The sequence below is a fragment of the Haliotis rufescens genome, unplaced genomic scaffold (genome assembly GCF_023055435.1).
Source record: "Haliotis rufescens isolate VD_foot unplaced genomic scaffold, xgHalRufe1.0.p SCAF_3, whole genome shotgun sequence".
In the NCBI taxonomy this organism is placed as follows: Eukaryota; Metazoa; Mollusca; class Gastropoda; order Lepetellida; family Haliotidae; genus Haliotis; species Haliotis rufescens.
The window spans coordinates 29,593,480-29,607,495 of NW_025964001.1; the positions used below are offsets into that span (position 1 = coordinate 29,593,480).

The following is a 14,016-nucleotide window of genomic DNA, read 5'->3' on the forward strand; positions in this document are numbered from 1 at the left end:
ACCGTTTTAGTATGACTGACATGGCGCCTTACACAAAAACTTTGCAAAGATTTGACCGATGACCATCGACAATAAGGTTTCCACAGCAATTTGCAGAGTTGCCTCCCTTAGTCGATAGGTGGCTCTCAGAACTTCCGGAACAGAACTGTCACCGAATTATTATGAAAAATATATGCCGTGTCTAGAAAATGCCATTATATGAAGGTCTTGCGTATGGTGGGGACAAAAACGTAGTTGTCGTTGATATTGGCCATGCCTATACTAAGTAAGTTACTTCTTATCGAAGCGTGTGTGTGCATAGTAGTGTATACTTTGACTTTCTGTTGTTGACTTGAGTCCGTCGGCCTGGCTACATCAGAGTGCAGAGCCCAATAGTTAGTTGCAGACTAGCACGAACCGTCAACTGCTGCCAGTGCTTCAACGGCTTTGTAATCACCTACAATGAATGGATGCCTATTCATAGAAGCTACATTTGGCCATGCGTATCTACCACCAACATCACTTACCTACCATGCCTACAGCACACATAACAGTCTGAGAGTAAAAATGTCACTTTGAGTTCACACTTCTACCCCCCCTTAAGCTGATTTAGTTGATCTATGTATCCCAATTGTGTAGATCGATGCTCATGATGTCAATCACCGGATTGTGTGGCTCAATTTATTTATTGGCCACCGTCATATTGCTGGAATATTGTTGACTGCAGTGTTAAACAACAAACAAAACAATCTAACATCAATTGTTTGTTTTTAAAGAACAGTTCACTTGAATTTGAACTTGAATATCACATACCTACCAAAGTTTTTCTATGTATGTCTGCAAAGATGTGACTGGCAATATCATATGACAATACAGTGCCATATTAAGCCAAATCAGTTTCTGTTTTCATCAGATTTGGTGCCCTTCACTCAATGACATTTTTTGCTATAACCTTAATCACATGATATTGATAATAACCCTAACATACAAAGGTGAACTTGAAAAACACTTTGATGATTAGTTGGCATGTCATTGGTATTAGATTCATGTCAAGCAACATGAGATGGTGATTATCTAGATACTGTCAATACCAAATCATGCTCATCATTGCACTTTTTCAAGAAGTTTGACTTGTTTATCTGTCAGATGTGGCCTGGCGGGAGAGACGGGTCCAAGATGTATCATCCCCAGTGAAGTGAAGAGTTCCAGGACAGGGAAGGTATGGTGTTACATATTCAAAGGTCATCAATGATTACCAGAAGCCCTCCAGACCTAAACAAAGTGATCGTAGTGAAATATGAATTACATGTACCTTTTGCCGTCTGCTTATTGCAGGTACAACAGGCAATGTTAGCTGACAGTATCTGTCAGCATCATGCTTTCTTTGGTTTGTTATACCATGTTATACAGACTGTCTGAGACTGTCAAATTTTAAATTTTTCGTGCTCTCAAAGTTCGGCTGACCCCGAGTGACTGGACTGATGGACTTGCGTATTCCTATCACCTCAAGATAATATAACACGAATCTCTCATAATAGAATTCCTTTTTCACTCACTTTACCTCAGCGAGACAACTACCAAGAAATCTTTATGTTGAGAAATATGCCAAAATATAATGGTCATAGTGAAATATATATATAAACCCTTACAGAATATTTTGTAAGAAAACATTAAATTGTACACATACCAGTCAACCATGTCCACATCGTAGCCAGATAATTGTGTGTGATCTGTACAACACTGCAGTGTCATTCTTCAAGACAAATCTGTAACATATGTAACCCTTTCCATGTTTGTTTTGGTATTTTAAGGAAGATTGCCGCGGATGTTTTCAAACTGATTATTAGAACTCCATTCTGCGATAAACGGTTGATTGTGCGATGAGAAGCGTTATGTGCAAATGAACAAGGAACAACAATACAATCATGTCTGTGTAAAACGCTCAGTATTAAAAGTGTACATAATTTTTGGGAGCCATGCCTTACCGCGCGTAGTAACCGAGGTAGCGCTTTATCGAAGAGCACAATAGCGAGGGATCACTGTATATTGTAGTTATTATACAGTTCTGTGTGCTTCATGAGTCTTTGGTCCTTAGTCTTATTGTAGTAAATCTGTATGGATCATGGCTTCAAGTAAAGACCTACATGATGATGAAATACAGGTTAATAGATCCCTTGTTTAATACAATTAATGACATGTAGGAAGTAATTGAAGTATTGACATAATCATGGTATCTGCATGCATCTTGTACTTCTGTTTCAGATTACGAAACTATGGGAATACGCATCTACAAGTGATTTATGTGATAACCTGAAAGATTTCCTCTATGTGCTCTATTTCAAGTGAGTTGCCTAGTAGTATATTCAGTACTTCATTGATTTGAGCCTGAAGCCCCTGTTACACTGTCAAAAACTTGGATCAAAAACTTGGTCAACATGGTCACGGAAAACTTTGACCAAGTTTTCTAGGCCCAAGTTGGACTGTTTACACTGAATTATCTTGCCAAGGTGGATGCTACTGACGAAGAATGTTTTGCTGTTGTCATATGTATTTTGTGTGTTGCCATGTTGAGAAGGCGGCGTCAGGGTAGGCAAAGGCATATTTGATCCCGAGAATGGCTGCTCATTGTTGAAACAAATCAGTTAATTCTTCCAACATCTCGTCAGTCAAAATTAGTTGACTCATTTTGACTTGACTCTATGCACTTCCAGGTGAAAAGGGGTAAGTGTTCCTTGCAGTCTGATTGGCTAAATTAAATCAACGTCATCAAACTTTGATCAAAGTATGACGAGTAATAGGATCAGTTTCTATTCCATCAAGGGGCGGTCGGGTAGCCTAGTGGTTAAAGCGTTCGCTCGTCACGCCGAAGACCCGGGTTCGATTCCCGACATGGGTACAATGTGTGAAGCCCATTTCTGGTGTCCCCCGCCGTGATATTGCTGGAATATTGCTAAAACAGCGTAAAATCAAACTCACTCACTCACTCACTATTCCATCAAAGTCCCGTAAAAAAATCTGTCAAAGTTTTTGACAGCATGTTACACACGGCATGTGCCCAACAAAAAGAATTATGTTTCTGGTTCCCACCCGTGTCATTTTAAACCAGTGTTAGGCTTTTTAACAAAGGGCAGGTAACTTTAATGTGCTTTCCCCAAAACAAATGTACACACTACTTGTGATTCACAATGCCTTTCGTGTGTGTTCAGGTTGGGGGTGGGGTGTAGATTATGTATAATATTAAACACGCCTCCGAGGTTTTGGTTTACATTTTCAACCAAAACCAAGGGGGCGGGTTTTATCTAACTTAAGAACCATCTAAATGCAAGAAATAACGAATAAAATAAGAAAACATCGACCCACCTTATAGGGAAACAATACAGTGTATCATGGTATTAAAGGAATTCGCTGAAAGCGTGCGAGAGAAAACACACATGCAGCATGGACTAGCTGGAGTCATGGCTTGATAATTGGAACAACTTCTCATCACCTGCCTTGGTAGCTCAGTGGGAAACCAGTGGGTTACAAATCGAAACACGATATGTGAGGTTGCAGGTTCGATTTAAGTCATGTAAACAAAATTGTGACTTTTAACCAATCCTCAAACAAATGTGTTTACATCAAGAGGCAAGTTTATAAAACGTAAATTGTAAAACTTATTAGTATTACAATTGAAGAGTAAAACCTCAAAGTAGGTTTAGAAGTGACCCATTTCAAAACCTAGGTTTGGAAGAGAACCGCTTCAAAACCTGGGTTTGGAAGATGAACTGGTTACTAGGCTTACCCAAGGTTGTCAGGAACCTAATGGAATTGAGGGGAATGCGGTGATACAGTAATAGCTTTATAAAAGGCATATGTGCTATTGAGTATTATTAGCTGTAACAATACTAACATGTATAACATTGGTATAAGGCTTACTAAAATGAATGTTTCCTTCCAGGCACCTGTTGGTAAATCCTAAAGATCGCCGTGTAGTGGTGGTGGAATCCTTGTTGTGTCCATCATCTTTCCGAGATACCTTAGCCAGTGTTCTCTTCAGACAGTATGAGGTTTGTGCACTTTTGTAAAAATGTCCGTATTTATAAATAACAGTATTTTTTTCAAATATGTGATACCCGTGAAAATCCGGGTTAGAATAGGTCTTCAGCAACCCATGCTTGCTGTAAAAGGCGACTATGCTTGTCGTAAGAGGCGACTAACATGATCGGGTAGTCAGGCTCACTGACTTCTTTAATGCATGTCATCATATCCCAGTTGCTTGGATCGGTACTCATGATGTCAATCACTGGATTGTCTGGTCCAGACTCGATTCTTTACAGACCGCAGTCATATAGCTGGAATATTGCTGAGTGCGGCATTAAACAAGAAACAAACAAACAAAATGAAATATGTAAAAACAGTGTCAACATTATAAATTGTACTTGAAATCTGATATACAAATTTGTATGCTGCTGTATTTTGCCAGGCCAGCTCGGTGCTGTTTGCCCCAAGTCACATGGTGTGTCTGCTGGTGCTGGGGACAAGCACGGGGATGGTGATGGACATGGGCTACAAGGAGGTGCTGGTCATGCCTGTATCCTTCACACTGCTAAGCTCCTGTGGCACCGACTGAATTCTCTAGCATTTCCTTACTTTCATGTTCTGTGTCATTTTCTGAAAAATTCCAGAACATAATTCTTCATCTAGGTAGTATAGCAGATTTTGCAAGACATACTTTGAACCTCAGATTGAAAAATGTGAATAAGAACTTTTGCAAATAATTTTGTCATTCTCAACTGGAAAATAGTAATGATATCCTTTGTATACTTGGGATTATTATTTACTTAAACCATGTACACACTTCACTGCTACTTAGTTCTTAAACCTAGTTTAATGACTCAACATGAAAATCATAGCAAAAGACTTGCGAGAAGATCGTCAAACCACAACAAATGTGACTTTTAACGAGTCAAAGTATAGCATTTATGATATATGTATCCATTCTCTGTCAACTAAAGTTCGTTTCAAGGAGTCAATAGCGGCAATCTGTATAATGCGCTCCCCCTTCTACCCAGCTGTTTTTTTTTTTAAAGTGTGCACTATACTCAAGAAAATTCGGTAATATAAAAAAGTTGCAAACTGTAAGGAATAATATAATATTATATTTCCATGTTTGTTTCAAGCATTATTTCACTGCCGGTGCATACTGATGTGCATGTTTTCTTACATCTATATTAATCTAGTAATGAACAGATAGATAGGTATATTTTCAATGGCCACAAGGTATTCTAGTTTACAGTTTTTTACTGTGTCAGGATATCACCCACTTCATTTTAGATGATTGATTTGCATTACAGTACTATGATGAATGCCATCAAATAATCTGTCTAAGGAATAAGGATTAAAGATTTGATCACATCATCCTTTATGTTAATAATATTCAATCCATGTGTGTTAAAACTACCTTGACCGTGTGAAGGTGTATGAAGGAATTCCAGTACTAAAGGCTTGGCAGTCCATTCCTTTGGGGGGGAAGGCAATTCACAGGTGAGCAACTGAATTTGGAATCGGTAATCTTGGAAAGGTGGAAAATTTGCAATTTAATCAGTCAGAAATTGTGTTGTTCTAGTTTCCAATGATTTCATGCATGATTTATTGGAAATGAGAAAAATCTGTGATTATGTTTTCAAATTATGCCAGCATTGTTAAACTTTGATGAATCTTCGGGGGATGATGATATTGAGCATGTTTAGTATAATGTGTTAAAATACAACATTCTGATAACATACAAGGTTTGAAGGCATGTTGCTGTGGGAATGTTTCCAGTGGGTCATTTGTACTTGTGTTATTTGACAGTTTTGCTTTTGTATTTATTATTTTATACTTCATGTTCACAAAAAATATACAGATACTGAAAAAGAATGTAATGATTTTTATGTTCTCCGTCATGAATGATCATTAATCGATTATCAGTGTATCATCGGATCAGTTGCCTATTTCAAAACCAGCGACCATTCTTGAAATGTTACCAATGTAATAAACTAATCCATGATCACACGTGACATTCTCAACATGTTGTTCAGTTCATATGCTGTCTTCCATGAAGTCTTCATCTACAGAAAGCATGGTTAACACTTTCATTTAAGTAACAAACAGTAAGGGATCACATGAACAGTGAAACCCTGCCTTCAGGGGGGAGGACCTTTTCTGGTAGTGTCCACATTCATAGGGAGACTACTCTCTAGCCAAGATTTGTTAAGCTGAAGGACTTTGTTTTGTTAACTTGTTGTTTAATGCCATACTCAGTAATATTCCCGCAATATGGCATTGCTCGGTAAATAATCAAGTTTTGACTAGACACTCCAGTGATTGATATTGTGAGCAACGATCCACACTGATCCAAATTGTCACATCTGATGACAAGCATGGGTTGCTGAAGACCAATTCTAACACCAGTGTTCACAGGGGTGCATATTTGAACTAATTGGTATGTGCCAGTTGTTAGGAAGGATGATTGGTTTGGATGGGGATTGGTTGGTCACTATGATAGTCAAGAAGAATATCATGATCCTCTGTGGCTCAACACAATGGTTCAATGGTTATGAACCAGCATGTTTGTAAGTCATCAATGATCATACTGCACTTACAAAATAAAGTTTACTGTGCCAGGCTACAAAAGGGGTAAGAAAATGCCAACCACCATGGAAAGCTCCATTTTCTGTTTGTTGTCCTGCTTTCTCACCAGTGTGTTCCACAATAATTTCTTTGATGATCATTACAGTATGGTTACCATGGTTACCTTTCAGTCAAATTGAGGCCCAGTTGAAGGAACATGCCACTGTGACGACATCAGAACAAACCAACAAACCCTTCAGCTCCTGCACAGGTTGGTGTCCACCAGCATTGAGAGTTCTTGTTGCATTGGTTCTCAATGCCCCTAGGGATGATTTGAGTTGAGATAATAAAGTAAATATCTCGAGCCATAATGCTAGTGCCTTGTTAGCTACTGTTTCTTATCAAATCTGCTTTATGAAGATTGTCTACTTCTGAAAACATGTTTACAAGTGAATTTGGAGCACATGTACTTCCTGATAACCTTCATAATGAATTTTGATAAACTTATGGAATTTGTTTTGTTTTCAGATGATCTAAATGAAGATGTTTTGGAAAATATTAAAGGTAAGAATATATTAACATGCTTTGTACTTACTGGTTATTCATTGGCATGATTAGCATCGTAGCCCTCAGATTTGTCAAGAACGTTCACATTCTTTAACAATCTTTTTTTGTATGTTTACCAGTTGAGTTGTAGTTTTGGTTGTGATAATTAATGGCGAACATATTCTCTAATCACTTAAATTGTGCATTTTTCAGCACAGTGTTGTTTTGTGACAAGCCACAGTCGAGCCAAGCAGATCCAGGAAGTGCTAGTAGCAGGAGCTGATATAAACAAGGTAAGAGCTTTAAACATGGCTGGTTTGTGCTATAGCATATCTCCAACAGGCTTACTGTTTTCTTCCTCGACGTCCAGTGTATGGCATCTCCATTCTATTATGATCCACATCCGGAGTCATTCGGCACCATAGCTTCATTTCACCAGCTTCATCTCTCCTATCAATACCTTAGCTCAGAGCTTAGAGCTTGCATGTGTGTTTGGCATGGGTCTACATTAAAACTTACTGCCTGAGCTGTGCGAGCCTTCAATGTATTTTAACATGCTGCAATGCTTTTTTGGCTGGAAAAGATGTTTTACTTAGTTCAAAGACGGGAGAGGGAAGTCCTTGAATGCTATAAGTTGTGTTTGTGACGTCATGCACAAGCTGAAATGAGTCTGGTGAAATTGGTTCCCATTATAATAGTACAGTGTAATTTGATTAGATGTCCACTTTTTGCATTGTATCTCAAACGAATGGATCCGTGGTTTATGTCATAATAGCATGGAGATTTGAATGTCATATGAAACACTGGATACTTGAGGATGGTTGTTTTAGACTTGACTTAAGATATGATTATTACACCAATTGTGAAATTAAATCAATAAGAATTGTGGTTTGGTTGGTTTGTTGTTTAACGCCGCACTCAGCAATAGTCCAGCTATATGACGGAGGCCTGTAAATAATCGAGCCCAGACCAGACAGTCCAGAGATTGATATCATGAGCATCATTCCACGCAATTGGGATACATGCATCAACCAAGTCAGCGAGCCTGACCACCCGATCCTGTTAGTCGCCTCTTACGACAAGAATAGTCGCCTTTTATGCCAAGCATGGGTTGCTGAAGACCTATTCTACCCCGGATCTTCACGGGTCAATTAGAATTGTGTTTTTACTTCCAATATTGTGATGGTCACGGAATAAGAGTGAAATATTACCATCCTAGTTTATGAGTTACATGTGTTCATGTCAGTCATCCGGACTTTGTGGAATAAACCCCTTTTTTTTGCTTTTGTCAGTTGCCGACACCTCCCCCGGATGTAGACTACCCCTTGGATGGGAAGAAAATATTACACATCAATGGTAAACTCAGGTACGTCAATACATTTGCTATATCAGGTATAGGATCTGCATCATCTAGGGGGTGGAGATGTGTCAGTACATTGATCACCTCTGGTTTAGTATCTGCATGATTTAGAGGGTGGAGATATCATGAGATAGGTTTGTACAGTGACTGCCTCTGGTATAGCATCTGCATTATCTAGGGGGCGGAGATACGTCAAGTTTATGTGAGGTGAAAAATGACTTATGTTGTGTTTCTGGTTGTACTAGTCCAGACTTAGTGTTTTATAGTGCTAGCCCACTGAGATATCATGCCACAGTTTAACATATATAGTCTACTCAGTCACACTTTGAAAGCAAGATATCCTTTTATCCCCTTAATGCCAAGCACCAGGCAGGGCCTTCTGATCTCCTTAAGTAAAGGACTATATACTAAAACTGCTACACTGTCTGTTATCTAAGCGGTAATTCCTTATTTTGCTCTGTTTTCTCCACAGAGAACATGTTTGTGAGATTCTGTTCCAACAAGACCGTGATGAGAGATCAGTGGCAACACTCATTCTGGATGCCCTCATTGAGGTCAATATAGCAGTTTGTGTTTCATTTCCTGCCAGGGTAGAGACATCTGTCTGGCCAGCAGACTGACAAGAAGTAAAACGTTTAATATTTGAACTAATTTCCAAAGATGTTCCCCTAGTCGTCATCATGATTAGTTCATGCAGATTTGTTAATGTTGATGCATATTGGTAAAGAAATTAATTGAAAATAGATTAAGCTTTATCATATAATGCTCACGAAGTTTAATGCACAGTTTGTAGACATGGTAGAGGTATTGTTTGGAATACAGGAGTGAGTGAGTGAGGTTTTATGCCGCTTTTAGCAATATTCCAGCAATATCACCGCAGGGATTGTACATATGTCGGGAATCGAACCCGGGTCTTTGGTGTGACGAGCGAACCCTTTAACCACTAAGCTACCCAACCGCCCAAGGAATACAGGAACCTTATCTCGAGCAGAACTAGGAAATTGATCAATTGTATAAATTTTCAAACATTCAGGATAAGGTTGGGCTATAGTGTTCCATGTATGAAAGTCATTACATCTGTGGACATTGTGATACAAATACCTGCAACATTTCTTATGGCCATGAAGCAATAAGGCTTGTTCACTATGTGTTTGGGGACATGGATGGCCCAGTTGTCTGAGGCACTGCAATTCACTGTGCAGAGTTGTATCCCTTGGGCACGCCAGAATCCTATGATTTGGGTACGAATCCCTGTCACTCCCATTGTGTTTCTTGCCTTATTAGCACCATACCCATGCTTGTCTGTTTCACTGAGGTGGTAAACGTCCGAGACCTGCATCATCAGGATCACTTCGGGTTTCCTCCCACATCAAGCCAACACTCTGTATTGAAACTGGAATGCTGTTTAAAGCGGCTTTGAACCCAATTCACTAACTCGCTATGTGTTTACTCTAATAGGAGGTAGCCAATCAGCGTACCATTATTATGAACATGTTAGTTTTACAACAGCTATTAAAACTTTTAAATGTGAATCAGTGATTAATTGCAACTATTTTTGCAGTGTCCAATTGACTTGCGTCGTGACCTGTCTGAGAATATTGTGATAATGGGTGGTACAGCCATGATGCCCGGCTTCCACCACAGGCTGAGGGCAGAGCTGTATGATCTCCTGAAGAAACCCAAGTACAAGGAAGCCATTGCTCTCAAAGTGTTCAAGTTCCACAAGCCTCCCTCGAAGGAGAACTACACAGCCTGGCTTGGAGGTGAGACCTGGGCCCACTTGCACAAAGCGATCTTAGCACTAAGACTATCGTAAGCCTATGTTAAAGTATGGGGGTTAAGATCATCTTAGCGCTAAGATGGCTTTGTGCAAGTGGCCCCTGCTGTTCTTAACAAGGCTGATGTCACCACATGGAAATTAGTGTGTTGTTGTGTTATTTCCTGACCTTGAAATAAAATCATGATAATGAACTATAGACAAAGACACTTGAAAATTGATTTGTGCACATGTGCAGGCAGTATATTGGTTTTTATCCCCCCGGCATATAATTCGGGGGGATATAGCGATCAGCCAGTCTGTCTGTCCGTCCATCTGTCCGTCCGTAATAATTTCCTTTTCCGGGGCAGAATTCGAAAACCATTCAGTGTATTTGATCGAAATTTGGCAAATCTGTCAGGCACATACTGAAGTGGTTGGTGCCTTTTGAAATTTTGGGATTTTTCTAAAAAAATAATTTAAAAATGTTTATGGAATGAAGTTGGACATAGACTCAATTGGGGATGGGGTTCGTTTCCGGGGCAGAATTCTAAAACCATTCAGTGTAATTGATCAAAACTTGGCAAATCTATCAGGCACATACTGAAGTGGTGCCTTTTGATATTTTGGGATTTTTCTAATTTTTATTTTTTTAAATTTTTATGGAATGAAGTTGGACATAGACTCAATTGGGGATGGGGTTCGTTTCCGGGGCAGAATTCGAAAACCATTCAGTGTATTTGATCAAAACTTGGCAAAGCTATCAGGCACATACTGAAGTGGTGCTTTTTGATATATATTTTTTTACGAATTTTTATTTTTTACAATTTTTATGACCAGAATTCGAAAACCATTCAGTGGGTAAACAATGTATGCTTCTTAAAGAACATTCAACTGTTGACTCATTACATACAGAATTGCACATTTACTAGTGGTTACCTTACAGACAGCTGCCGGTGGGATATGTCATCTTTCTGATGACTCTTGTTAATTTGGTACAGATTTTCTACCAGGATGTTCAAATCTGATTTTGTGTCCAAAGGAAGAAATAAAATGCTTTATGCAAAGGTGGCTCTGATATTGGCAGTGCTAGGAAACAAGAATATTGACTTTTATGGAAGGTTAAATCAATATGCACTCCTGTCAAGAAGCTAAAAGTGTAAACATCAACCAAACTTTTTTAAATTTCTGTCGGTTTATATTTTGTTCCTATATACAGTGCCTAAGACCTAAGAAGCTGACGATGAACAATAGAACAGTGACAGTGTGCAATACATGTTACAATATCTACAGAATTTACATTCACTATATATTCTATAGATGTTTTGTAAAGTGAACTGTCATCATTTGCATGGGAATTCTGTTAGTTGTTAATTAAATTTGACTGAAAGTGTATACTGTTTACTAGTAAACGTCAAGTTGTGTCAGAAGAAACATCAGTCTGCTAGTCAGTGACGAGTACAATGTAGGAAGGAGTTTCCTTGTGACCTCCAACTTTTGCCGTTAGATAGATGGCAACTCTGTATCCGATTATTTTTGTCGACTAATGAAAGATAAATCATACCTTTCTATCCCTGGTGTAATATACTACTCAAAAAAAGTTCAGGACAACCTGATTCTTTTCATGTGAGTATACTTAATCTGTCAAGAATCTTGCATCTTGTTAATCCATTCCACGTGACGAAACAATACATTTCAATGTAGACCCCCAAATCATGTGACTGACACCGACCTCGAATATTGACTCGTCACATGATCAGTATTGTCACTTGATGACTATTGACGTCTGCTAGAAAACAAGATGGCATCAGGTACAACCATTTCACAGTTAGCAAGTAAACTACTGTAATGAAACAGAGGACGATTTGAAGACCTCATAAACTTTAAAGTGAATTTCAGTATAATAAAACGAATGATTACTCTGGATGAGGTTAATATTCGAAAATAAGGACCCTCGGACCCAGACCCCTTCGGGGATCTGACCACCTCAGGGGTCAGTTCCTCGGTTCCTTGTTTTTGCATATTGACCTCATGAGTAATCATTTGTATAAAATTGTCCCCCTGTTGCAGGTGCTGTGATAGGAGCACTGGAGACCCTTCAGAGCAAGTCGCTGTCACGGGAGGCTTACCTCCAGACGGGGAAGGTGGCAGACTGGTGTAACATCGCCCAGGAGATGGAGACAGAAGACCTCTCACCTGTGAAGGCTAAATAGTTCCGCGACTCCCACACTGGTTGAGAGTGAACATGGAACAATCCTCATCAGTCGCCATGACAACTGTGATGTCATGCTTTGTGAAGCGCATGGTGCTGTCATGTTTGCAAGTTGTTGTCATGAGTAATGACATTATGTAATGTGAACATGGGTTGACATTGTTGGTGAAATGATGTGAGAAATACTTCAATCACTGCAGTTAATTATGCATCTTAAGCATCATTTTGTATTTATTTATTGAATCATGGGCAAGTGTAGTCATCGTAGACAGCATTTTTTTCATTTTTTAAATTATATTTTTTTGGCTTTATGTAGAAGACAGGTGCTGGTATTAAATCTAAAAGTTATATGTAGAAGTTGAAACCATATTTTTAAAATACAAAGTATGAGGGTTTTTTTCTTTGTGAGTATATCCTACTTTTCAGTAGATGACATTGCAACCCTTGTGCTCGAGAATGAGGCTAACACTTAACTGTTTATTTTTCATTCTCTTTTCAGCTTAATATTCATTTATGGATACAGTCTGTACAAAGTGCAATATACTGAGCTATTATGAAAACATTGACTTTCTTGTTTGTTGTTAACGGTTAAGAGGAGTTAACAAGCTTAACACACTCTGACCACCCTGTGGGAATCCTGGGTCAGAAAAGGTCCCCAGTGCTGTTTGTCATAAGAATCATAAGGCTGTCCATAATTTATTCTGTTTTTTCCCCCCGTTACCCCTGAATTTTTATTCTGTGAAATAATAAAAAGTTTTCTTATCACAATTTCCAACAACATGGAAATTTATGTCCTGATGTCATAAAAACAATACTTCTACCATTGCACACTCATTAAAAAAACCATGTAAGCTTGACTTTATTAAAAATTTGTTTCCGAAGCAAAGAAACTCGATCTTTGTCAAAAATATGTTTAAGGACTAGTATTAAGTGTTCTAAACTATAAAATGTAATAAAATATGTAATATAGCCTGTGAAAAACAGTTTTCTTTCTTTTTTTATCTTATTCATATCTTTTCCCCGGTAAATGTTTGAGATGTGAAACACGTAAAAATATTTGGATGGCCCAACAGAGGGTTATTACACCTGAAATTTTGTGAACATTTTAAAACATTCCCTCGCCATCTTAGTCATTAAGGCAAGCTCCAATGAGATTCCAGGTTAACATTTGTCCCCAGCAACCTATACTACTACGTGAGTCAGGTGCTTAGGCTGGTTGATCATGTGTTTTTATAACCTGATGGCAGTGGGGTAGCCTACTAGTTAAAGTGTTCACTTGTCACGCTGAAAGCCTGGGTTTGATTCCCCCTCATGGGTACAAAGTGTGAAGCCCATTTCTCATGTTACACCATGATATTGCTGGAATATTGCTAAAAGTGGACTAAAATGCACATACTCACTCTAATATGAATCACTGATGTGTCAGATTCATGCTGGATTAGACCGCCTCCTTGGTCTAGTGGTAGAGCATCCGTCTGGATAGCAGAAGGTCCCTGGTTCGACGTGTCATATCAAAAGATGTTAAAAGATGGTACTTGTTATTACCCTGTCTGGGGCTCAGCATTAAGGGGC

General features: G+C 38.8%; 1 protein-coding gene across 1 annotated transcript; it reads left to right on the top strand.

Annotated features, from left to right (window-relative positions):
* Positions 1–107: 107 nt before the first annotated feature.
* On the top strand, positions 108–13,272 carry LOC124145517 (actin-related protein 10-like). The gene is made up of 13 exons (XM_046515301.2): positions 108–265; positions 1,126–1,198; positions 2,242–2,321; positions 3,917–4,025; positions 4,442–4,549; positions 5,435–5,502; positions 6,762–6,841; positions 7,099–7,134; positions 7,330–7,409; positions 8,409–8,482; positions 8,949–9,030; positions 10,038–10,239; positions 12,303–13,272. The coding sequence occupies exons 1-13, from the start codon at positions 189–191 to the stop codon at positions 12,443–12,445; spliced, it is 1,212 nt and encodes a 403-aa protein (XP_046371257.2). The 5' UTR covers positions 108–188; the 3' UTR covers positions 12,446–13,272.
* The last annotated feature ends 744 nt before the right edge of the window (positions 13,273–14,016 follow it).

What these genes read in the sequence shown, in the direction of transcription:
- LOC124145517 (XM_046515301.2), top strand. Translation starts at nt 189, where the DNA reads ATGCCATTATATGAAGGTCTTGCGTATGGTGGGGACAAAAACGTAGTT. An exon ending in TTCTCTTCAGACAGTATGAG is followed by an intron (nt 4,026 to 4,441) that starts GTTTGTGCACTT and finishes GTATTTTGCCAG; the next exon opens with GCCAGCTCGGTGCTGTTTGC. An exon ending in TGTTTTGGAAAATATTAAAG is followed by an intron (nt 7,135 to 7,329) that starts GTAAGAATATAT and finishes TGCATTTTTCAG; the next exon opens with CACAGTGTTGTTTTGTGACA.